At 37.5% G+C, this 26,467-nt stretch overlaps 1 protein-coding gene across 2 annotated transcripts; it reads right to left on the bottom strand.

The window, feature by feature from the left end:
• Nucleotides 1-569: 569 nt before the first annotated feature.
• Nucleotides 570-26,467, bottom strand: LOC131052002 (AUGMIN subunit 1). 2 transcript variants are annotated; one of them, XM_057986610.2, is made up of 7 exons: nucleotides 25,665-25,804; nucleotides 2,760-2,831; nucleotides 2,201-2,333; nucleotides 1,987-2,121; nucleotides 1,627-1,750; nucleotides 1,152-1,289; nucleotides 570-1,046 (listed from the first exon to the last, which is right to left on the bottom strand). In XM_057986610.2, the coding sequence occupies exons 3-7, from the start codon at nucleotides 2,251-2,253 to the stop codon at nucleotides 936-938; spliced, it is 561 nt and encodes a 186-aa protein (XP_057842593.2). In that variant the 5' UTR covers nucleotides 2,254-2,333; nucleotides 2,760-2,831; nucleotides 25,665-25,804; the 3' UTR covers nucleotides 570-935. The 2 variants fall into 2 exon arrangements, with proteins under 2 accessions (XP_057842593.2, XP_057842592.1); XM_057986609.2 differs by lacking the exon at nucleotides 2,760-2,831 and having other exon boundaries at nucleotides 25,665-26,467.

Raw genomic sequence — 26,467 nt, 5'->3', positions numbered from 1 at the left:
AGTCCATGACAGTAATCCAATAAAAATCACATTAAACATCCATAAGGAAATACTTATGAAACATATACTGCAAATCAAATTAAAGCATATCACCATACTGCATAATGTCTAAACAAAATATCACAATAATGTATCCACTGAAAGAATCAACAAAAGTCAAACGAGTTAAAAGTCCGATCAAGAAAGGGGTACTACATGACAGTTAGTCTCGAGAGTCAACAACCCTCCTCATTCCCTAACTCTTCGACTAGAACTAGACAAAAAGCATTGTTGAAAATTCAAAATCATTATAACAACATATAACCTACCACTAATGAAGCCGTACAAACCCTTGTATAGCTGGACCTTCTAAGCAGACAAACTATCCTTTAGGCCAAATAAATCGACATTTGAATTGTAGAGAAAATCAACAAGGGTATTCACATTCCTATTTGATTTGTAATAACTTCTGAACTAGATATATGACAATATTGTATCATATGAATACAGAATTGAAAATTATGATTGATTTATCCTTGTGATCCAGGAAAACACAATTCAATAGGCAGATATTTTTAAAAATATCAGAATGAACTAAAAACTAAATCTGAAATATCATTAGAGTACAACAATATAAAACAATATATGGAAGACATGAGCTTTCCACAGTCCATGAAGTTATGTGCACGAGTTTCTGGAAAAAACTGTGTATATTTTTTAATCAATGTTTCGGATTGCACTCAACAATCCATCATCAGGAAGAGGACAAATGAAGAAATGGATTGCAGACAAAGACAAAATATATATTTGAAGTAGCATCAATTTGAACAATACTTTTGCTTGCAAAAGTCTATCCTTTGATCAGGGCAAGAGAATCTTGCATATACACATATATCATATACTAATCACATTTGGAAACTGTCAACTTGTAATCATCCAATCTTATAATCACCCACTTATTCATTTGGAGTATTCAGAGCAGAATGCAACGCCTCCTCAAGGTACTTTTCTGCTGCTGCATATTCTCTCCTCTTGTCCTCAATGGCTAAAGCAGCAAGTGCTTTGTCCTGTCCAATAATAATAACATATTGTTCTAAATACTGCCAATAGTATTCCATGCTGAAGATATTATCAGAGATGTGGTACATAGGAAGGAGGAATATGAGACTTACAGGTGGCAAATCTTGGTAACTTCTTAAGGTATCCAAAATGGGTTTAGTCTTTCTCTCTAGTTCATTCCGATGTTCAACCATTTCCATTAACACACCATGACTGATTTCTGGAGTATATCCAACTCGGTTCAGCAATGCCTGCTTAGGAAACAAAGAAATCATTTCAAATTGATTAACGATTTCTTGATGACAGCTTAGCTAAAATAATGGACATACAGCAATGATATCTACTATTAACTATGGAAGTTCAGGTTTTCACTAAGAGGAGACGAATCTGTGAAGGTTTAAGATGTCCCTTTTGCTATTTACCCACAATAAATAATAAATGCCTGAATTTTACTTGTATATAGCAGTGACCTTTTAATTCAATAAATTGTTTAAGAAAACGAAATGTCCAAATTTTTCCTACCTTATAGCTGACCTTTCATTCAATAAATTGTTTTAGAAAATGAAATACTGTCATACTTTTTCCTACCTTGTAGTTTGACAGTTGTTGTAAGTATTGGCGCTCTTTTGAAACCATTATCTTCAAATTTGTCTGCCACTGCATCATTGGACCCTCACGGCTGGCTATTTCTTCTTCCAACTGTGCAAGTGTTCTTAAAGAACAGTCATGTGATTTAGCCCCAAATCAATTTCATTTTCCAACCACTCAAAAACAAGCAGAAAGCCAAATGTCCTAGCTGTGGGTTTGAAGGTGGTCTTATTGTTGTCAGTATAAATAAATACAACACAATATAGTTATAGGGTTCAAATCAAAACAGAGAAAAGATTTTCATGGCATTTTCACACAGCTTCTGAAATATAAATTGAAGCAGAGTTATGTAGTCAATACCTCTTTAAGTAAGTCAACCTAGCTATTGCCTTACGAGTATTCTCAAGAAGAATCCTTGATTCCTTTTGTGCCTTGGCCCTCTTTTCTTCCACATCAGTTTTTCTCAAAGAAATGTCTCCCATTGCAACAAGAAAACTACAATTTTTTCCCCAAAACTTGACAGTAAGAGAAACATAAATAATCCTGAGCATATGCAAGTATCTACAACACTTACCTGCTCATTTCAGTGTCTTTGATATTCAACAGGTTTGAAACACTTGCAAGCATCTGGGAAGATGTTGCAGCACTTGGAGAGAGGTTTTCATGGGCCAATCCTGCACTATCCAAAATCTCCCTTAATCTTGCAGCTGTCAAGAGGTAAACAATACTACTTGAATTAGCCATGGTAGTATGAAATTTCTTTGACAGGATATGAAAATCTATGCATTTATTCATACAACTTTGTAAACAATTCTCTATGGACATAAACTCTTACAGTGAACCTCTACGTTCTAAAAGGCACAACCACATTGCTTGATCTTGATAAAAAAATTCCTTTGTTGAACTTAATATATATGAATCCTTTTAAAAGAATATATTTTCTTTAAGATGAGTTCGTAACTTTCAGAATTGGTCTTCAATTGGCATAAGCTTGAAGATATCTAGCTTTCATTCAATATATAAACATGTTCCAGCAATATAGTATTGATCATGAAACACCTCTATTTCCAAGGCAATGCTATTTTTCTCACAACTCTTCAGTTAATTACCAGGAAAATAATTTAGTCTATTACCTAGTAATGAAGTGCCTTTCCCCTCTAAAGGAAGTAGTATCAGAGATGTATGTCACGTCCCTTCCATCCCAGCTGCATAAGGGTTTATTTTGCCCATTAAAACAGTGTTTTTAAACACTAATTAACAATAAAATAATTGATGCAAAAAAATTGGTGCAAACCCTTTATCAAGTACAAGATCTAGTCCAAGAAGGAGAAATGGATGAAGGAGATCAAGAAAGAAGAGAATTCAGAAAAACCATGAGATATGTCAGTTAGCTGAAGAGTTTCTTTGAAGAAATATTCCAGAACCTAAAATGAATTGGACACATGGGGTAGCCTATGGTTCTAGGCTACCTAAAGTTACGTTTTTGCAAACCAAGATGGAGCAGCTAGAAGGTCCATATATCAATAGGATGATAATTGGGTAGCTCTCTATGCTAAGTATAGAGCGCATGGTGATCATTTTCATGCTAGCATCTCTTTTATGGATTTCCGCACTCTAAAGTAAAAGAAAAGGCCTAAGAATGAGAAGAGACCAAATCAGAACCAGACTAATAGGGATCTCTAGCACTAGTTAAAAAAGCTCATAGTTGCTTCATTTGATGGATCCAACAAGTGTTCAACCCATGCTTGGACCCAGAAGTTAAATACTCACTTTTCTTTAAGTTCAATGTATGAGAAAGAGGCCATCACATTTGCTACCCTTCACCTAGAAGAAATAGCTCATGAATGGTGGTACTATGGCGTCATCACCCAAGGTCACCCATATCACCACATATGATGAGTTTAGCCAACGGTTGATTGATAGATTCAATAGGAAAGATCATGAGATCCACTTTAGAGAGTTGTCACAGTTGATGCACAACAATTAAATAGACAACCAAGTGGCAGATTTTCAAAGGTTTGCACTAATGATACCTAGTGTCTCCAAAAATAAATTCAGAGTCATGATTGATGAGCATTTGTCTAAACCTCTTAAAGGCCTAGTTAAGGCTTTCGATCCAACATCTCTCCAAGAAAACATCAAGAGGGATTTAACACTTGAAGCATCAATGCTACAAAACAAATTTTCACCTAAGTCAAACAAAGGAAACTTTCAAAAAGGGGGATCTTATTCACACCCACAGAAGACGACACCTCCACCACCCACTACAAGGAAGGCATAACAACAAGAAAAATAAAATCCGAGGGAAAAAGCTATGCATTTCTATAAGGAGCCATGGGAACCTAATAATAGATGCCTTGGTAAAGGTTAATTCCAATACATTAAGGTAATACCTAGCAATGATCCAAAACCCTACAAATCAAAGCCACAACCAATTATAGAGGGGCATAATGTAAGATCCTTCACAATTTTTTCTTTCTATACCATTAGGTATTTTGTCAAACAGTTGGCAAGTTTCTGAAAGAGTAAAGTTTATTTGCATAATTTTGGTGTTTCAGAGTTTTCTATGGTTTCAATCACATTTTCAACATGTATCATTTACAATGAGAAGGACTGTGACACTGCATATAACTGAAACTTGTATTCCAAACAGAATTCTTCACATATAGCCGAAACCTCTCAAATATATATACAGAAATCTTCAACAATATTTGGTGTGTGGAAGATGTGGAAAAGTCATACAATAACAATTTGAAGTTCTTCCTTGACCAATGTGATTTGAATGATAAGCAAAAAAAAGGTAAGCAGCTCCAAGCTTAGGTTTTTGGCATAGAGTGAATAAAAGGGAAAAGACAATAGTTGTTGGCGCTCTTTCTAGAATGCCTACTCTATTTCTACTTTTATTATTTTTGCCGATTGGAAGTTTTCTATTATGATGGAATATGCTAAAAGTGCGTTTGCTATGATCTCTTTGATGGGAATGTGTGAGATGATAGCTTTGTAATAGAAAATGATCTCAATCATTACAAAAACTGAATATTTCTAATGCTTTAATTAAAATGGAGGAGCATATTTTGAGAGATTTTCAGGATGTACCTGTAGCAAGGCATCCCAAATACTACAAGACCTACAATCAAATTAAAAAAGGTTCTCATAGAAGGGCATCAAGAAAGATGTCCCCAAACACATCAAAGATTTCATGACTTGCTTCAATCGTAGCATTACTATTAGTTACTAGCTACTATTAGTTACTATTAGTTACTATAGGACATGCTATACCAAGTTACTAGCTACTCACACTTTACTATTAGTGAACACTAAATCAATAGAGGTTAATGCATCATAACCATATACAACCATGAATGGAGACATTAAGACCACTCAAAGATCAGCTCTCACAAGCCCATAACTGACAAAAATTCTATGCAAATCAGAGCTAGACAAATAAGTCATTAAAGTTGAAGATATGGTCTTCTCAAGATGGCAGCCTTATACACAAACCTCCATCGAAGCTAGTGGGGCTAAAAAGTTCATGCCACACTTCTACAAGCCTCACATGATCCTGATGAGAATTGGATAAGTTACATATGAGTTAGAGATGCCATAAAATAGTAGGATTCATAATGTTTGTCAAGTGTCCCACCTTAAGAGGACCCTTGAACAGCATATCACACCATAAGTGGATTTGCCTCCTTTGGATGATTAGGGAAAGCTCATATTGGAGCCTAATGCTATTATTGATGTAGACACCTAAAATGTATACTTGCATTTCCATCATCATCACAAAATCTAACCCACAATCCACTTCTAATGTGAACTAAATTCAATCATCGTTCTAACACTATTTGAATGAGTCTTGTCTATTCAATTAACCAATCTAATATTTCATCCAGCATTAATTGAATTAGTTACTTTTATTTATTCAACTAATTTAGCCAATTCAGCCTTCTCTTCTAATGTTCCCACCTTAATTGAATAAACTACATTTATTTAATTAAGTCAAATATTTCTCCAATATTCTCAAAAAATTAAATATACACGTCAATATTTATTTAATTCCTCTGAAATCCTTCTCATCATTCGTTGAATAAACAATTTATGTTTAGTCAATTAACTAATCTTTTGCACATTCCTCCGCCACTTCAATTAAAATAACAAAGGTCAACCTTGTACAAAGCTCCAAATTCTTGCACATGGCTCCAAGTGCACAAGGCTCCAAAAAGAACCTTTTCAACCTCCACCCTTCATCAAAATTTGATCAAATATCCACACTACAACCCTTTTCCAGCCTTGTCTAGATCATTTGACCAGTCACATGATGCCACTTGTCATCTACTCATTCTTTCCTCCACAAAGACCAACCCTAACCCTCCATCTCACAAGATATAATCTCATTCATCCAGCCAACCTATCCAAATTCTATAAATTGATCCATTCACAAGCTATATGTTGAAATGTGATAGCTAGATCGGATTATGTTGATTAAATTTTAATGTTGCCTAAGTGGCAATTAAAATTTAATGTATATTGTAATAACAACAATATCATGAGCAATTACTTGTAAAGTATTGGGTTGGGCCCAATGAGAGAAAATAATGTAACGTGTAGTTCAATTATAATCCCAAATTTGGGCGCCAATGTAAAGGAATAAAATATGAAATCAAGTCGGCCAAATAGGTCAGCCGACTTGGGAAAGAAGATGATTGAATCTTGTATATAAAAAGATTCAATCTTGTCATCCAAGAATTCCATCACCAGCGAATATTTGCTCTGCAATCCGTGGTCTTCTACTCATGAATTTGTCATCCTAATTAATGTGAATCTGTTCTTGTGGCTGGGCAAATTAGTATGGAATCTGAGCTGTCTACCTTATATCTGGGCAGACTATCGATCATTCTGAGATCCATTCCAGACCCAAATCTGATCACCATTGTGGAGCAGACTTGTGCAAATTATGGGTGACTATGCTGGGCGATATTGAGTTGTCTAACTCACTAATTTAGAGCAGCAATCATCCTCTTCTGTGGTGCCGAAACCCTACTTCTGGGATCAGCGAATTAGGGCCTGCACATCAGTGATTTAGATTGGGCAAAGCTCTGCCCTAGGTTGGTGACTTAATCAGATAAGTGATCTGATCTTCATTGTATTTGTAATTTGCTCATGATTAAAGGATTTTGATCTGGACTTGATGTTGGGTTTTTCCTCCAAGAGGGAGGTTTTCCCAAGGTATTATTGGTGTCTTGTCTCTTTTGTGTGATTGCTTTGTGTTATTTCTAAGTTATATCTAAATCTGATCACTAAAATCAATACCATATTCAAAGAAGAAGATTGGATGCAACAAAGTTATCCTACAGAATTGGGTAACTACATTTCATTCAATTGTCAACATACCACTTGGAGCACGACCCTTAAATCATCAAAGATTTGTGTGGTAAGAGGTTTAATGCTTTTTGTCATTATTTACATTCTTGTTACATCCCTCTTTTCAGTATTGATTGCTAAATGAAGATGCAGTTGTGATCGTTATATTAGTTATATTTTATTACATGCATATATGTGAATGCGTGATAATTAATTGAGTTGTACTAAGGTTATGAATGATTTAATTTGACAATGATATTTCATATATTTGTGAATTTGAAGAAGATATGAATGGTCTAACCATTTTTATGTTACCAAGTGGATGCGGGATTAGCAATGCCCTCGAAAAGAGGGAGAGTATCATCAAGGAGAGGTTTGTGGACTTCGAAATTGATTGAACTTGCCATCAAACCTTGAACCTAGTGTCAGGTTGTTGTGAAGTTAAGTTGTCACTTTGACTTTTAGGGTGGTTGTACCGTCTTGTCAGTTAGCAGGAAGTTGGTCTTTTCCTTAGACGTCTTTTGGAGTTACGTGTTCATCGATGCTCTTGGCTTAATAATTTTTTATAATGGTATTAATTGGTTCATAGTTATTCTTCTACAAATAATTTCATTTATTTAACATATAAATATAAACTCAGATAAGAACGTATATATCATATAAATATTTATACATATGTAAATATATTTATGTTATATGATTCTTAAATAAGGATATGTTTACTTAATAAAACGTAAGAATTGAATATTTGAAGTAAAAATCTTATTATCGGCTAAGCCAAGCCTTTCTTACTAAATATATGTGAGGTGGGGGCGTTAATTTATTCCCATCACCTTGAGCTGTTAATGCTTGCTCCTTCATTTCAAAACACTTTCTTCATTAGCATTTCTTTATTTCTTTATGTGATATTCGGTGAATTATGTCAGAGAACTCGGGGGGTTGGCTTAAAGGAAGAACATTATTATTTCACAGGGAATGATGATGCTAGGGGATGGAACAAAAGAAACAGTTTATCCACAATATAATTTCATAGCATATAGATTAATTCGCAGGGGTAGATAGTTAGAATCATACTTTAGTCATCGAAGGAATCATGGGGATTGCGTATCGGAGGAGAGCACAGGGGAGTGGGTCTGATTAAGGCTAGACTGAGCTTAGCAAAAGCAATATAACTTTTTTTTACAAGCACGAATCTCCTTTAATCCGATAACTATTTCTGAATCCTTAATTATATGTGTGCCATTTTTTCGTCATTGTGTTCTATCAAGTATAAAACTGTTAGAAGCATTTGCATTACTTTTCAAAGGCATCTTATGTTGTGTTGTCAAACTTGCAATATTTTGTTAAGAAGGACAGCAATGTCTTTAGTGATCTGCCCAATCCTTCTGCATACCTTAGCCATGGCATCACAGAATGGTACTGCAGAGTCACAAGCACAAATTAAGATATTAAGTCAAAAGTTTATATGCTGCATGTTAGCTAAGCTATGTAAGATATCAATTCAATGAAATTCCCAACAATGATCAGTTATAATTTTTAATGAACTTAAGAAAGATTGCTGAGTATGATAAGTAACCTTCTGTGGATACAGATATAAGATCCATTCACCATAATTATAGTAAAAGCCTGTAGGCTGTTATTAGATAATTAACTCAATTTGTTGATTGGGTTTATATTTCCACGTTCAGCAGAGCAATGTGTAATGAATAACTTAGCTAAAGGTACCCTTGTGACAGTTGAGTTTGTTGAGAGTCGGTAGAGAACACTAGGTTGGCCGTTAATGTCATGTTACCGTGAAGGTCGTTAAAGACCGTTAAAGTCATGTTACCATGAAGGTCATTAAAGACAACATTTGAGGTAGAAAAGTATGTATCCAACCTCCCAAACAACGGAATTCATTCATAGACCAGATTATGTGATAAGAAGTTCAGCTCCTAATATCATGAACCAACTTTTATATGGAATTCAGTGTTCACTTAAACTGATTATATTCACTGAAAGATATGTACTAAAATAAATCGTTACATAAAATGGTCCCACATCCACCCCACCTGATATCTTCAAATTGAACGTTGATGGTGCTTCTAAGGGCAATCTGCAATGTCTAGCACTTACCTCTATAGAAATCACAAAGGCACCGTTCACAAAGGTGCTTCCGTCCTAATTTGATGAGGCCCTGATAACAAAGGCAAAGACAGTTGATCTTGTTAAAGGGTTGACAATACTCTTGGCTCTTACATTAGGTGAAGTCTGAAAAAGGTCAGTGTGGTCAAGGGAGCTTGATGATTTGTAATGTCCCCACTTTGAAATACAATTTAATGATAAATAATAATGATAAAATTAAAATTAAAATATAAACAATAATAATATAATAATATAAATAAATAGATAAGTAATAATAAAATATAATATTCATTAAGACAATTAAAATGAATAAGGTTGATAAACAAAAGATAGCGATTGGAATATTTTGGGGAATTGTTGTGTGTTGCACACACTCCCTGTCGCCAACAGGATCCCCCTTGTTTCTTTTCCAGCCTTTGTCCTGCCAAGTTTCCAAATTTGGTGTTTATCCACCATTTTGAGGTCCGGCAAGTAGTAGTGAAGCAATGAGCTATGTAACCATTAGGAGATGGGGCATCTATTAGTTTTAAGTCGCATGGCCTGGGAGTCTTGCACAGAGAGTCTCGCAATCTAAATGCTTAAAATCAATCCAAGGGAGACTAGTTTTAGCACAGGCCTGAAATTCAACTAAATAGGCAAGGGTGTCTGTTGTCTAGGTTCGCAAAATCACTTTAAGGGCCAAATTTGGTTTCAAGGTCAGGCTTTTCAAAAAGGTCTTCTAGCCCAAAATTGCAAGCATAAAGGGCGTTTCACTTTCTAAGATTTCAAACTCCCTGTTTACCCCGAAAATCGCCTGATAGGGAGAAAATGCTAAAAGTTTAAAGCTTGCAAAAGTGCTTTCCAGGCTGAAAATGGAAGAGATGAAGCAAAGCGTTTAAGTTTGAAAACTTTTCAAAATCTCTCTCTAGCCCGAAATTGCAAGGGGCGTTTTACTTGAAAACTTTTAAAAGGCCTCTTTACGCCGAATTTCGATATAAGACAAAACGTTTAAGTTTGTAACACTTTTCAAAAATCGCATGTAAAGGAGAAGGGCGTTGAAAATGAAAAGTTTGCGAATCGTCTTCCCAGCCCGAAAATGGGCAAACATCAATAAAATCACAAAGTTGCCAAAAGGGGAAAAGGGTGTTTTAAAAGTTTACATTTTAGTCTTTCAACCCGAAGAACACCAAATTCGCGAAAATACCCATCTAGCCGAAAAAGTGTTAAGTCTTAAAACTTTTCAAAATAACCTTTTCTGCCAAAAACTCAAACCAAGTGAAAAGTTGTTAAGTTTTAAAGTTTGCAAAAAGGTCATTTAGCCCGAAATTGGGCAAGAGCAAGTAAAATCACGAGTTTTTTCGCATTCCCTTCTTTTTTGCCAAAAATGCCAAACCAAGTGAAAAGGCGTTATAAACTCCAAACCTTGCAAAAGGCCCATTTTGGCCGAAAAGCGCGAAGGTAATGAGAAAGGCGTTATAAACTCCAAACTTTGCAAAAAGGCCTTGTGGGCCGAAAACGCAAATCGCGTGAAAAGGCGTCATAAACTCCAAACCTTGCAAAAGGCCCATTTTGGCCGAAAAGCGCGAAGGTAATGAGAAAGGCATTATAAACTCCAAACTTTGCAAAAAGGCCTTGTGGGCCGAAAATGCAAATCGTGTGAAAAGGGCGTTTTCATAAAAGTTGTTTACCCGAAAATCGCAAGCAATGTGATAAGCGTTGAAAGTAAAAGATCGCAAATAGGTTTCCCAGCCCGAAAATGGGCAAATGTCTATAAAGTTGCAAAATCGCGTGAAGGGGTGATTTAGAGTTTGCATTTTAACCTCTAGGCCTGAAATTGGGCAAAGCAAGGAAAACGCGAAAGTTTGCAGAGTCCTCCTTTGGCGCGAAGTTCGCGGAAGGTAGGGCGTTTTTGTTAAACCCCTCATGCTTGCAAAACCTTTCATAGCCCGCAATCAAAAATCGCAAGGAAGGCGTTTTTAAAATTTACAAAAAGGCCTTGCAGGCCGAACTCGCACTAACTCGTAGTTTGGAGAAATCACGGGGCAACCACCTTATTCGCCAGGTAAATTCGTTTTGTCTCCTTTAGAGTCATTAAATAAATACAAAACTGGTCGTAATGCTTAAGCAATAAGTTGGAGAGTGAAGTTTTGTAGGTTGTAATTCTGCAAAGCATTAAACATAGCGTAAAAGCAAAGCCTGTTAGGAAAATTAATCTTGAAATGTAAAATTCAGACTTAGGGAAATTTTGAACATCTCAAAAAACTGAACTTAGGCGAGACTCTTCTCCGAGTGCGAAAATCGACAATCATTAAACACTCAAACCCTGATATGCAACCAAGTCGCAATTTTTTTAGAAACGGAGCCAGCTTAATTTCTTGTTTCAAATAAGCATTTCACTTCCAATTAATCAGGCTCTTTTATTGAAGCGTCATGCTTTTTCTGAATCTGGTATTCAATTTGATCTTTGGTTTTAGGCACTAACATCATCCTCTATTTCGACTAACATGTTCACTTCCTTATCTCGTCTCGTAATCCGTGTCCAATTGTGCACAATATTCATCTCGGTTCTCTTAGACACCTGGTGCAACCGGAACATCTCAGTTCTCTAAATCTGACATTCCCCGCAAAGGCAAGAAAATGAAGTACCAATACTAAAGAGGAGTTAGAGAGTCAAAAGTCCAGAGCATAGGTGATACTGATTTGGACCACATAGACATTCAGGATTTCAGAAACAGGGTATATTCTCCTAACGCCTATGGCAAGCCTAGGCAGATGATGGAAAGTGGTATCGCTCAGGCAGCGGGTTTCCCTCCATCCATGCAAAATTATGAACTAGTAGTTGAGGCTGCTAGACATTATCAGCCAAAGACCAGATTAGTGGTCCTAAAAAATATGGTGCAAGCTGATTTCACACCTGAGGCCATTGGGGAAGCATTTGACATCCCATTTCCCGATAATCCCATTGCTACAACTATAGATGAGGAACAGGTTGCTTACGACATGAATCCTGCTAAATGCAGGACATTGATAAACAAAGAATGGTATAAAGAGAGAAGACCTCCGAGCATTAGGATCAATAAAAAGACCCCCAAAAGTGACTTTCATAACGAGTATGGTGATATGGTCACCTTACTCAGCCGGGTTATGGGACTCCCTCAGTCTAACTTTTTTGATGAGTGGATGTTCTACTTTATGGAGTAGGTCTTTGCTGGGAAGTCCAAGTTCGACTGGGCTCAAATCATCAGTGATAATATCCATACACAGCTGGTCGAACTTGAGGAAAATAAGTACTTCACCATGACTTCCTACCTGATTTACATGTTTGCCCGACACTAGCCACTGACAGGATTAATCAAGAAGGGTGAAATCGAGAACGGCCCAAATCAAGTCAAGGTGTATGAATGCTACCCTCAACTGCATTACTATGACATAGCTCAAAGAGAAAAGAACAGCGTTGCTTACGCAATTGGTTAGTATGAGCGTGTCAATGACGCCTTTACAATGCGCCTAGTCAGGTTAATGCAAGGAGGATTGCACATAAAGCTCTCAGAGAAGGCTACCATTTTGGTACAAAAGTATGGCGCATGGTTTATTCAATTCCCCAGGTTCACTTACCTCAAGATAGCTGGCTTTGAGGGAGCTCCATTCCGACTTCCATGCTATCCGACAAACAAAATAGTTCTTATGGAAGTCGCAAGGGAGGTACATCCAACGGGCAGCTTACTCAGAGATAAGAAACAATCTGGATTCACCTTCCCCATGATCTTGGGTGCCCTCGATGTGCATTTCAAGAATTCGGTACAAGCTGATGAGTCACTTGCTGAATTAGCATCTTATGGCCTACATGAACATTTCCCAAGGAAGTGTTTCGATCATGACAATTTGGCAAAGAGAGCCTATGGCAGGCACTACAGAGCGAAGGCATCAATTGAGGATTATTGGAGCAACTGTTCTGATGACTACGAGATCCGACGGCATGAGCATTTTAGGCTAAGTGTGCAGCAAATGCAGCTTTATGAGTATTATCGGGTCCCAGATCAAGTAACAGATTATGGCAATTGCTTGCAAGTCCAAGAGTTTGAGGCAGTTAAATACCTCTTGTCAGGCATTGATTGGACTCAGGATCCAATTACTGATTTTGAGGCGATCATGGAGGCTCCAGGAAGGTATACCAATCACTGGCTATCCCAGCAAATCGAGAGACTGACCCATGAAGGGATTCAATTTACATACAATATGATGGGCAGTTTTGATTCCCAGTCTTCGGAGGATGAGGGAACCTCAACTGCACCGAAAGAAGAGGTTGAGAAACTCGGAAAGAAGAGGAAGAAAGCCAAAGCCAATAGAGGGACTCAGACATCAAAAAGAACTAGAAGGGAAGAGATCCCTATCAGGAGGCCGAAAGTCAGTTCGTCATCCAAAGACCCCAGTTCGGAGGATGATGTAGTTGAGCTTGACTATATACCTGCTCTGCCCTCCCAAAGTGATGTTGATGCATTCGAGGCTAATAATCCTCCAGCACAAGGTGAGCTAGATGCAGAGGTCAGGATCGTTGATTCTGATGAACCTAGAAATCAAGTTGAGGAGGGAGAAATTCCGAATAATCAAGAGGTTGGTAAGCGTGAGCTCACACAAGGGAGTCGGCATGAATTACAATTGACTAGCATCGGCAAAGATGACACCACCGTTGAGGGAGAACAAAAGGGGGATGAGACCCAGGAGCCCGACAAAACTAAAGAGCAACCATCACAAGGGGATACCCAACAATTGTTCAGTGAGGTAGGGGAGAACTCAGCTATGAGTAAGGGATTGGATACTGCATTCGTTCCTTCTATGACAGATCAATTGCAGATAGGCAGTGAGCCAACTGAAACCTCCAAGGAACAAAGTGGAAATTTGGCAATAACATCTAGACAAACCATCCCTCAAGACTTGTTAATTGCTCGTGCACAGCAGAAAGCAGCCGTCAAGCCATCTATCAACTTGGAGGATATCTTCTCTCGCATTGGAGAGATAAAATCCAAAGGTAAGAAAAAGCCCAAGACCTACTCCCGGATCACTAAGGATGAGCAGAGGAACCATACCATTCATATTGCTACCCCGCCTGTCGATAAGCCAACGGATCAAATTGCATTGGCCAATTATAGAATTACAACCATCCCAATAGGGCGAGCCACCAAAAAGCAAGAAAGGGAAGAGTTCAAGGATTCCGTGCATAATATGCTCAGACAACTCGACGAAATGACTGCTGAGAGGGACACGTACCGAGTTCGTGCTGAGCAAGCTGAGGGATACATTGATCACTTGCTGAAACCATTGCAACATGCCCCGGAATCCCATGTTCCCCCATTGGCATTGGCACAAAGGACTACAACCGAGTTTGAAGGAGTACATGATACCGCCAAGGCCGTCAGGGAATGGATTCGGGACATTAAGGAAAAGGGAGAGTGGATTATTGAAGACGTAAAGGAAATGGCCCACCACCGAGAAACCATTCTCGTCAAATTGTTTGAAGTAAAGGAGTGTTTCAGGGTCCATGAGGTGGTTGGTACAATTCTTCCCCTCATAAGAGCTCTTTTCTAGACCCACATGCAGATTCCCACATTGTCCCCTATCCTGGATCCTTATGACATCGGCGTTTTTAAAGAATGGTACTAGACTTCCAACATAAAGAATGACACAAAAGATGCCATTAATAAAGAGCAGGAGGAATGCGAGGAGATTTTGAAAAACATGAGGGATCTTGGTGGAAACATCCTCAGATCAATGGTTCTAGATTGGAAAAATAGTTTGTCTGATGATCAAGTACAACCAAACTGGGAGGATAGATTGAGCATTGATAAGGTCGCATACTGTTGATGTGTTTTTTGTACACGACCAAACACAGAATAAAATACCTAAAGGTACCTTATCCTCTCTTGAACAAAGTTTCTCGACTGCAGAAGATCTTGCCGAAGGATCAGTCAGAGTAACTCCAAGGTTCTAATTGTAGGTTCTCTACGTGTGGATAAGCTCTTTGCGGTATGATGTGATTTTGCTGGAATCACAAGGGGACTTACTTTCGACGACCTGAACGTCTGATTTGCTTTGGATATTACTGGAACGTGGAATTTCACCGGCCCTTGATTTTAAAAAAAGGAAAAAGGGGCAAGGGTTGGAGAAGGATCTAATTCTAACACTAAGAATGTAAGAGCAATGAATGACCTTTGATGAAATTCTAACTAAGTCTTGCTTTGACATCCTAGGATCATCTCCACAAAATTAGTGCGATCTTCTGAGGAAAGCTTTATGATGTTCAGATCACCGCTACAAGCATAGACATCGTTAGGTTGATGCATATCAATGAAGAAGCGATAATTGAAGTTAAGCTTAAGCTGAATGATTCCAATTGACTACGCAAGGCAAGTCTGCAATTAACAAACCGCTAGTAGTATGGATATACAAATTTCTTTCATTCATCTAATAACATGAAATTAAATTTGAGAAGTATAGAGACCATGCAAATTGTAGAATCGACACATAGAATTCACTATTCCTTCAATGAAGTTTACATGTCTTTTGCAACAATCTCTTGGCAACAATCTTTGCCTTCTCTTTCTACTCTACTCTAGCTATTTCCTACTCTCTGACTATTCACTATTAGCTAACTATTAACTATTAACCTACTTGGACAAAACCCTCACTTTTCAATACTTTCAATCGCTTCCTTAGGCAAGAACATGACCAATTTACCCCCACCATGTCCAAGGAACAAGGATGTTAGCCCAAACAAGGGAGAAAATAGTGTCTAGGGAGAATTTCGCTCTGGACCCTTTGGAAGGGTCAGGAGCGAAATTCACATTTAGGCTCAAATCTTGACTTCATTTCTCACATTTCTTCATCCAAACAAGTGTTTTGCCCTCAATAATGCCTGGGAATGAGTTAGTTCTAAGTTTGAGTCAAAGTAGAATGTCTTATAAAGAATTTCACTTTGGACCATTTGGAAGGGTCAGGAGCGAAATTGAAATTCGCTTTGGACCTTTTGGAAGGGTCAGAAGCGAAATTTGACATTTTGGTCTCTCTGTCAAGATTCATGTATGGAATATAACATTTAAGTATAAGTAAGTTATATTCCATATATATTGTCAGGATGTTTGAGAGTGGTTTCGGACCTCCAAGAGTTATAATGCAAAATCTAGTTTTTGGAGGATTCTTCAATTTTCCAGACATTTGAAGATCAGGATGATATTCCAGACTTCATCACTCACCAATTTGACCTAACTCAGACCTTCAAAGATGATATTCACTCACCAAGCTTCATTGACCTCCTGAAACTCAAAACAAGACACAATTAGCAACAAGAGCAAAACTTTGTCCTAAGGAAGACTTTCAAAGATGACCCTAACCCGGAGCATCCACTGACTCACCTTGGCTCAAGCAAAGCTCGCCATCCTAGTGATCCCCCTGGCGACACTCAAAATGCAAAGGCTAATAGACAAACCCTAAAAAACTAGAAAGGAAACCCCAGAAAGCAAAAAAAAGTAGGGGTCCCCATTTGCAATGGGGCGATGTGTGAATACGTCACAACACATACTCCATGGAGGACATAGAATTTGCCAGTGGGTTGCATTCGGACATATTAAGTTTTGAGGCTCATCGGTTTGACTGGAAGGATGGGTTGAAGCATGTGGATCGCCACTTGGAGGGTATGCAATATAAAATACGCCATCCTCCTATGCCCCAAAGCATGGTGTTGTTCCAGCTATGCATTAGACTTCAGGAATATGTTCGGGCAGAGTGTACAGCAGGTTGGGATATCTGGAAGGAGTATTTGCATGGCAAGAATGAATTTTTGGAAAAAGGGTCTACAGCAGAAAAGGGAGAAAGTGCTTTCCTAAAGTGTAAGTTTCTTTTAAAATCTTAAAAAGCACTTTTTTGGCATAAAGTTCATTTCTAACTGCCAAAACAGTTGTAAATCTTGAGCTCCGTGCATGTGCACTTTTGGAGCAACTTTTGGGGTAGTTATTGATTACCTTTTTGGTAGTTATTGTTTCTCCTTTTGTTGTTGCTGATATTTTGCCTCCCATTTATGGGTATGGGCAGTTTTGATAGAGGATGAATCTGGCCCACTCGTTTAAGTTTAAATCTTGGCCATTCAACCATTTTTGGAATTCTATATAAAAAAGTTAGTTCCTCCTTTGTAAAAGGGCAGAAAAAAAAGATTGTTGCAAAAACTCTAGCAAAATACATACAGGATTTAATGGATGTTAAAGTTGTGTTTGTTTTACTGTGAGTGCATGGTCCTCTTCTCCATTTATTTCATATTTTTGCAACTGCACTTAATTTCAGACAGTTATTTATGCATATATTTGATGGAAAATCTTGATTCATACCATTAGGAAATAGTTGATTATTGTTTCCTCCGGCCCCTTTTGTGCTAAGATCAGTTATTAGATTTGGATAAATAGGCGTAAGAGTCTATCATTTGTATCTAATAGCTTGAAAATTCAAAATCCTTAGATGATTGCACTGGTTTTTACCTAGTTGTGCTAATTGGTTGGCAAAGTAATTTCTAGTTATTTTAAGACTTCCGTCTATGTGTTGAAATATGATGTCTTAGTTAAAATTAGTTAGCTGTTTTTATTCACTATTTATCCTTATCCCTCCTTTTTTTTTCTTTTTCATTCAAGAAACCCTCCAGTCAAGCTGAAATAACATCGATTAGAAGCAAATCAGATGATATTGAACTGTAAAACTTTAGGGAACCTGTACGAAACCAATTTCGTCTAACCGTAAGTCCCCTTTGTGTTTCTAGAAAAACACATCAACTACTAAGCTATCCTACAGTCAAGACCTGACAACCAAAACATTGAGGTCATCCCCATTGATCAAATTCACACAGCATTAGGGATTTCCTTATCTCAAGAGAGGATAGGATTCTTAGTATTCTATTATGCATTGGCCGGATGAAGTCGTAGTTCCGCGACTTTAGCCACATCAACAAGAACCATAATAACTATCGATTACAAGGTTGTCACTGACTCAGCATGAAATAAACCCATTCAATTCATAAACTAATCAATCCTAGTTTATATTAGTCAAGAATAATATACCCAAGGAAAAAGGAACTAGTCCAATCTAAGGTTAGTTAATTAAGGACATTGTTAACCATCATGGAGGAGACCTGGTTAAGTGAAAGAACATGAACAATTCAGATTGCTTGCAAAGAGACGTGGCTGTGAGAGATACAAGTTTTCACATCATGCCCTTTCGAAGGATATAAGAGGAAGATCGTGGGTTCACCAAGTTGGGGGTAGTTTTTGTTTTTCATTTATTCACTTCAGATTTGGAGCGATCAAAACAGCCATTAGCAGCCGAGAAAGAGGTGACATTTACCCATCCGATTGCAAGGCAAAGATGCGTTAACAAAGAGTGGAACTAAGCAGATATGGCATTAAGAGATTGCATGATTACAAGGAGACATATCAGGAAGGGGGATCGGAGATCAGAACTCTAATCCTTTCATATCAGATCCATAGATACTCAAATCAAATGGTTATAAGTCATCATTCAGAAATAGCGATCAAATCAACAGAGGAATCAGAAGTTATATTCTTTCTTATACCAATTATAGACTAGATGAAGTATAATACTGACAGCACATTCTGCACATAAAATCATCAGATCTCTCATATATCTTTGAGATATAATCACAGACTTTCTCCTAATTGAAATCTATACAGACTTCTTTTGGAACAGTATATTGGAATTTAGGTCAGATAGTACTCCACAAGGAAGGGTATATTATTGTCTATAATCATACTTCGCATTCATATAAGGTTCAATAATTAAGCACTTTGCTAATTCAATTAAAGTTATACTTGATATGCCTTACATAACAATATCTCTGTTATACAACTTTCAATCTATACCCCACAAATCATAAGTATAATCATCAGATTGGGAAGATAGAAGAGATCTTAAAATAGGGGACATTACGTGATTATCAATGCCTACAAGGAAAAGTTCCTTCCAAGCTAGAGACTCAAAAGCATCCCAAAAGAAGCCAGAATCCATCTTCCAAAATTTAATAGGGAATATTGACAACAATTCCTATGGAGAAGATAAGCCAGCAAATCTATAAGCTAATGAAGGTCCCATTAGCTCCTTATGTAGCACTAAGGTTGAGAATTGGAGGGATTTATGGGCTCTCATAGCTCTAGAGCAACTCAAGCAAAGCCCATGTCAAAAAGTATTAACGTGTTGGAAAATCAATGACTAGAACAGTACACTAGTTGAGTGGACATAGATAGGGATTGTCGTCATTCCCAGGCCCTGAAATGTTTTGAATTGAAAACTATTTAACACTTTTAAGGGAAATGTCTAATCATTGTAAAGAGAGTGTACATGTGCAAGTTGGTTATATGCCATCCCCTGCTCTCTCATCTTACACTGTCCAAAGTCCCTGTTCTTCCTTGACAGATATGTTTTGCTTCAAGCTCTGCTGTTGTTATGTGATGCTGTGAGAAGGTGGGTTCATAGAGCAGAAAAGGAAGGGTGTAAGAGGGGATGACAGGCCAATGAAGAGGTAGATAAACCTTTGGAGGGCCTGAAAGTAATACAAGATAGGGCAATGTTTTCTGTTATGAGACTGGTAATACTCTCTTCCATAGTTGAACTACTCGCGACTCGGCTCGACTCGCCAAGCCCCTGAGAAAAAAACTCAGCGAAAACTCGGGAAAAACTCGGAAAAACTCGGCGAAAAACTCGGCAACGTAAAAACACGCTTAATTTTAATAAAAAATGCATTTTTTTTGCAAAATTTAATGAGAAGATGCATCCAATGAGTCAATAAATGATAACACAAAAGAAACAAGCTGATTCTAGATATATTTGATTGCAAAGTGTCTACAAAATCGCATCCTCATGAGAAATGCTGATGGCTGGAAGCAAAATAGTAAATAGTTTTTGTAAAACCAAAAGTAAATACAACTTCCTCTCCCCAGCTCTAGCTAAAACTACTTTCAAACTTTCATCATATTTGAAATTTCATCATTCATACTCATAGTTTCAAACTTTCAACTCAAAGTTGGGGTCAAGGGGCATCGCCGAAGGATCCTGAAATTTGACTAAGTCTGGAAAATTGAAGAATCCTCCAAAAACTAGATTTTGCATTATAACTCCTGGAGGTCCGAAACCACTCTCAAACATCCTGACAGTATATCTTTCTTCTTTCTTATACTTAAATGTTATATTCCATATATGAATCCTGACGGATAGACCAAAAAACTCGGCGATTACTTGAGGGCATAGTGGGCTCTCAGGGTGGCCCTTCCAAGTGAGTTTCCCCCTTCTCAACCCAAAACCATATAGAAAAACAAAAAATGTATGTATTTTTGGCCCTTTTTTGCTGTTATGCTAACCCAGGCGAGTTTTTCTTTAAAACTCGCCGAGTTTTTGACAAAAACTCGCCAAAAACTCGGCGAGTTTTTGGCAAAAACTCGGCGAGTTTTCCTGGCGAGTAGAAGTCATTACTACTCGCCAGGTCCAAAAACTCGGCGAGTTTTTGTCACTCGCCGAGTTTTCGGCGAGTGTGCCATCTATGCTCTCTTCATTACCAGGAGCCTAAGTTGCTGAATTGTTGGATTTTTCAGGCAATTCCAAGTACGAAACGTACTGGAATCAGATTCTGAAACGAATCTCCTGTGGGTGTGTCACATCCCCTCCTATATACTCTTATTTTGATACTTAGTTGTGTTGGTGCCTTAGATGGATACTAGTTCCTGAAACAATGATTTTGATGCCCTACAAGATTTTGGTTTTGCTAATAGTGGTATTCAGTTTTACAATGATGCCCTAAATGGTATTGAATGCTAGAAACAGTGGTTTAGCCTAAATGATGCCCTAGTTGAAAATGGCTTTATTTCTTATTTTTGAATATTATAAATATATGAAAAGTCGTGATGGTCATTTACATAAAGTAATGTTATAACTCATCTTTTGTTTTTAACGAATATAAACATTAAGGTTGAATTATCGAGATGATGGACTAACTACTTTGGTTTGGACAAGTGGATGCAGGAATGACTCGGCCTCCCAAAAGAAGGGGAAAAAATATCACCGGGAAAGAGGGAAGTGAAATGGTTATGGTCAATGATTGAATGGAATATAAGACTGGTATGTACTACCTAATGTCAGCTAGTGTGACCTTGTCAACCTAGTTTTCCCTATTAGGACCATGGAAATTATGTCTGTTAGTGTCTCCGACTTACTCCAACTCATTTGTTGAATCCTTTTGTTCTTGCATTGCGAAATCATTATTATGTACCTTCTATTGTTGTCTTAATTAATACCTTAATTAGACATGTTTTTGACTTGCAAAAGTCAACTCCATTTATATTTACATTAATATATATATATATATATATATATATATCAATTGTTAAATAATTTTAATAAAGGTGTTTTGTTCCTAAATTTAAATTATCTTAAAAAAAAAAAGAGAAATGTTAATTACCTTTACTATTAACAATGTATTTATTAAAGTATATAAGAAATGGCTTAGTTATTTTAATATTACTTGGACCTTAATTTTGTTATTTTAAAATCTAATTTTAATAATACAAGCCCCATTTACGTTCGAATACATTTTTTCTTTTTACTTCTTTTCTCCTTATCGGGATGGTTTAATATTTCCGAATAGGTTGTATAAGGGCTTTAAAGCTTATAAAAAATTTTGAATTTCCATCGGATTGGACCGACTTCTTGAACCACGATGGGAAATGGCGGAAATATAGAGCCTTACTCCCATAAAATGTTAGGGTAGCGGGGCATATGAAAGGATTTTTTTTGTTTGGGCGGCATTCACTTCTTCATCGGCTGCATTCACTTCTTCTTCAGCAGCTTTCACTTCTTCTTCGACAGCTCTTGCTTCATTTGCGGGGATGGACGGGAGAACTAGGAGAAAGGAATGAAGGCACTGTCATTTCCTAAATCATCTGCAGTATAAGGAAGTACAGTCAGCCATTGCAGTTGCCAGTCTCTGTTTACCACGTTGCTTAAACCTTTTGCAGTGCAAATTCTCTCACATTCCAGGCATGTGGACTCTTTTATATTTTCTTTTTAATCCAGTAGAGAGCAAATTTACTGTTGCAATGAGGCTTAGCTAAACGATACAAAGGGGTCTTAGTTTTTAAGAATTGTATTCTCCTGAGAAGTCTAGCTTGTTAAATTTCCCTTGTAACTCAACAAAAGCTTCTTATTGTTCTTTCCTTCCTATTTTCTGCGTAGTTGCTCCTAAAGGAGTCTTTTGTAAATGCAAGTACTGGTTTTCTTTATAATTCATTTACTGTTCAATAGGAACCTCTGCTACAGCAAGAAAATTAAGAGAATTTAAATTAAAGAATGATATTTAATGATTTACTGTTCAGTAGGAACCTCTGCCACAGCAAGAAAATAAAGTGAATTTTAAACTAATGAATGGTAAATTTTAGATAAGGGTTTACACCAGTCAGAAAAAGATTAACCTGTAAGTGTGAGATTAAGTATTAACCTCACAAGTATCAAAAGAAATTTTTGATGAATTCCAATTTCCTATCGTTGCTAATAAATTAAAAGAGCAAGTCGGATAGGGTGGAACTGAGCCTCATAAAAACATGTAGACAAACCCCCTTGGCCAAGGTGACATAACCATTCTCTTTACCTTTGCAAAGGGTCGGGCCACTTCAATTAAAAATGAGCAAGGGGGATCGGAAACGATCTAAGGATGGGTTGTTAAATGCTCTGGTGATATCTTTTTCCCCTTTATGACTCAGAGAGAATTTAAAGATGAGCAAGTTTGCCAGTTAACAAATGAAAATACATTCTAAACCCTTCATATTTTTTTTCTTTATATAGGAAATAGTTGCAAACCTATTTTTTTGGTTCATGTTTCCCAAGAACTGATGTTTATTTGTTCAATAAAGAATATTTTTCTTCTTGCTCTGTTATTTTGTTTTATCATAAAAAATGCATATGATAATGGCATTAGTTTCAGGTTCTCTATTTATATGCTTGAGAGATTTAAGTATGTTACAGGGTGCGTCCAGGGTTTGTGTTTTTAGATGCCGAAATGTTTAGTCATTCTATTTTGATCTTTTAGATATTCTTAAGACCTACAGTGCTGATTAGTAAACTCAGAACTTGTCTATCATAAGATTCTACTTTGATCTTTTTGATATTGAAAATTGAATTTCAATTAGTATGTTATGTTTAGCATATGTATTATTTTTTTATGAACGTATCAAACAACGTACTCAACCCCCCAAATTTTTTTTGTCTTACCAGCATTTTGTACCCCCGTACCTGTCAATGTTCCTATACTGTAATATATTAACTATATCCTCTTATGACTTATCAAATTCAATTTAATTTTATCAAATTTATTTAATTCATTTGAACATGCACTCTATGTTTGTTCAAAAAAACTAAATAACTTGGGACAGGCACACACTAAACTGAGTTGCAATTATTAACTCTTCCATTCATATCCAATATAAATTATTTATATTGCTGAAGCACATGCATGGACTGAGGGTTTATTTCATCCCCTGATCAACCCGATCTCTAAACAAACTGAAGGTTTGAACCTTACTGCTATGTATCTATTCTCACAATCGATTCCTTATGGCTGTGTCTCTGTCTGGCAGTCTGTCTTTCATCTGAAAATGCTCGCTGTAGGTTATTCTGCTCAAGGGAATATCCCTTCAGTCCCCACCAATGCCATCCCTGCACCACACAAAAAGCTGCTCCTTATTACACCATGTATTGACATCATAGAGTGGCTGGGCCACGATTTTATCAAGCAATCATGGCGCTGTCAATGTCTGATCTCCTGCAGTAGAACTGAAATCTGAATCTCCACTTGTGTTGAGGGTTTCGTCCCAACACACACACAGCCAGGGGTTTCGTCCTGGAAGTACTACCAACTCGTTGAGAGGCAGAATTAAAAATAAGATGAATGCTAGAATGAATCCTCCCTTAGCATCAATCCATCTTATAAACTCAATCTTTCCAAAAAGCAATCGAACTCTTCTAGAAAATTCTTCAGCTTTGACTTAGGCTTAATTTTCATTGATTGCATTAATTAATATATGGCCCCCATGATGTCATCGCCTAGGCATTAAATGTTAAGTCTTAAATGGCCCCCTTTTAATGACTTAATGAACAATTATAATAATCATTCATTACTATAGCTTTTTGGCCAATAATAAATTATTCCCTTCTTAATTTAATTAACAGGGTTTGACTGCTGTTTGCCTGTCAAAAGGATGGGGACATTACACATACCCAATTCGGCAACTTAGCCAGGAGCATATTTGGGCCACAGGGGATGGATGATTTAGCAATGGTGAAGCACAACAACTTTTTGGTGGAAGATGACTTATCTTAAAGAATTCAAATCTCATTGAAAAATGAATATCTGTGTGAATGGGTGTTTGCCTATGTACTACGCAATTAAGAGTTTTAATGAAGAAAGGAATCTACAAGATTGAGGTGGAAGGCCCATCATGAGGAGATGCCCATCACATTTCTGCATAAAAAGGATATTTCTGGCCTGCTGCAGTCCATCTATTCACTCTCAGACCACTTTGACGCCCCTCTAGAAGCTTTATCTGGGGCAGGTTCACTGTGCGAGGGCAAGTTGAATGTTATCATGGACGGTGATAGCCCTGTTCTTATCAGCAAGGTCCCACTACCAGTTCTGTTTCAGATCATTGAGATTTCAGTAGGAAAGGGCACGATTTCAAAGGAGATGTCGTGGTAATTGGGCCACTGGTTGGTTGACCAAGGAAAAATCGCCTGGAAATGGAAGCAAAGCAAAATGGAGTGGAGGACATTTTGGTCCTCAGTGTCATCATGAATAAACCAATAATGCCAATTTATAGACATGTGAGACTTTTCGTCTCACTGAAATCACCCTGAACAGAAAAATGGATATCTTCAAGAACATACTGACTAGGTGGCCTAGAATATGAGCTATGGACTGGTATTTTGGGGAGTGCATGGCACTGACAAATTTTGAGGTGTCAGCCTGGAGCAGAACCTGAATGCGGGTGCTTTATAAAGCAGACAGAATAACCTGGGCCATGCTGGTGACCTTGTCAAAGGGGCTGTGATTGTCCTTGGCAGATGAGGATCTCTAAGATGTTCATGCCTGATGCTTTTAGTTGTCTTGTTTAGCATGCTTCATCTTAGCATCGTGTATAGTCTCATTTTAGTTCCAAGGCATGTTCTTGTCTATTCAGATGTCCCTGATTTTTCGTTTATACAAAAACCAATCTGTATTTTATTGTAAGGCTATAATTGGGGAACATTTAGTAGATCTTACTCTTCATATACTTTCATACACTCTGTCCAAACATTACGCTATTTTTTTGGTATGACGGCATTCCCCAAATTTCACTTTATCACCGATGTATATATCATTTGATCAAATGGCGTATAAATTACAAACAGTCATGTTCACCAAATTACAAATTCACCCTTGGACAACAAAATAACCCACCCCATATTTTCCCTGAAAAAAAACACAATAATCCCTAGTGCACTCTTACCTTGACTCCGATATTCTTGAGCTTTCTGGCGCAGATCCGAAGCGAGAATTGCTGCAGCTTGAGTGCGAGCCTGCGAGACAGTAGCGACAGCGTGAAGATGAGCCACAGTCCGAGGAGTGTACTCAAACTCTGGAACTTCTCTACCAGCAGCATCAAAGACAGAATTAAGCCAGGCCTTAACATCTGCAATATGAACAGTATCAAAGCTCAGCTTTCCTTCGCCTCCAGAGGGTTCCAGCGCTGTAATGAGGTCCCCCATATTTGTTACCCCCAAACCCACCACAGTTCCACTCTACAAAACCCTCTAGGATTTTCAGCTTTTCCGAAGTACAAAACAAGAATTCGCCTGCTCTAAATTGACAATTCCTCTTCCAAATCCACTGCAATGATCCATTCTGAAAATCTTATCCTGAGATCTTTACAGCTGTTTTGGACAGAAAAATGAGTATCCAATTGATGGAACACCGTTGATGACCTATTTGTTAGAACCCCACCTTGCCGATCAGTATCAAACCATTGTCCCAAGCCCTTTTCAGCTGGTATTAACCTGAAAGAAAGTACTCACAAGATCCAACAGCATTAATCAAATCTTTGTTTCAAACCCACCTCAATGCGGCCCTCCAGATCGTCGTGAGATGCTTCTGTTTTCAGTTTCCTACACGTCACGCTCGAATTTGTTGAAGTTTTAGCCCATCGAAATGTGTAAATAGATCAGCTGAAATTTTGAAAAGGACAAGTGATCGCATGGGAAAACGGAATGGTAACAAGGCTCTCAAATAATGGACAATCGAAGGTGTAAATTC

This window comes from Cryptomeria japonica, chromosome 8 (assembly GCF_030272615.1).
Source record: "Cryptomeria japonica chromosome 8, Sugi_1.0, whole genome shotgun sequence".
NCBI classification, from domain to species: domain Eukaryota; kingdom Viridiplantae; phylum Streptophyta; class Pinopsida; order Cupressales; family Cupressaceae; genus Cryptomeria; species Cryptomeria japonica.
The sequence above is the reverse complement of the archived record's forward strand: the minus strand, read 5'-3'. Positions and strand labels throughout refer to the sequence as shown.

Bases quoted from the DNA above. Each gene is read 5' to 3' on its own strand.
- LOC131052002 (XM_057986609.2), bottom strand. From the start codon at position 25,923: ATGGGGGACCTCATTACAGCGCTGGAACCCTCTGGAGGCGAAGGAAAG. The intron at 1,751-1,986 runs GTATTGACTACA...CTGTTCTTTAAG, and splicing joins AGGTTGACTTACTTAAAGAG to AACACTTGCACAGTTGGAAG. The intron at 1,047-1,151 runs GTAAGTCTCATA...ATTATTGGACAG, and splicing joins GTTACCAAGATTTGCCACCT to GACAAAGCACTTGCTGCTTT.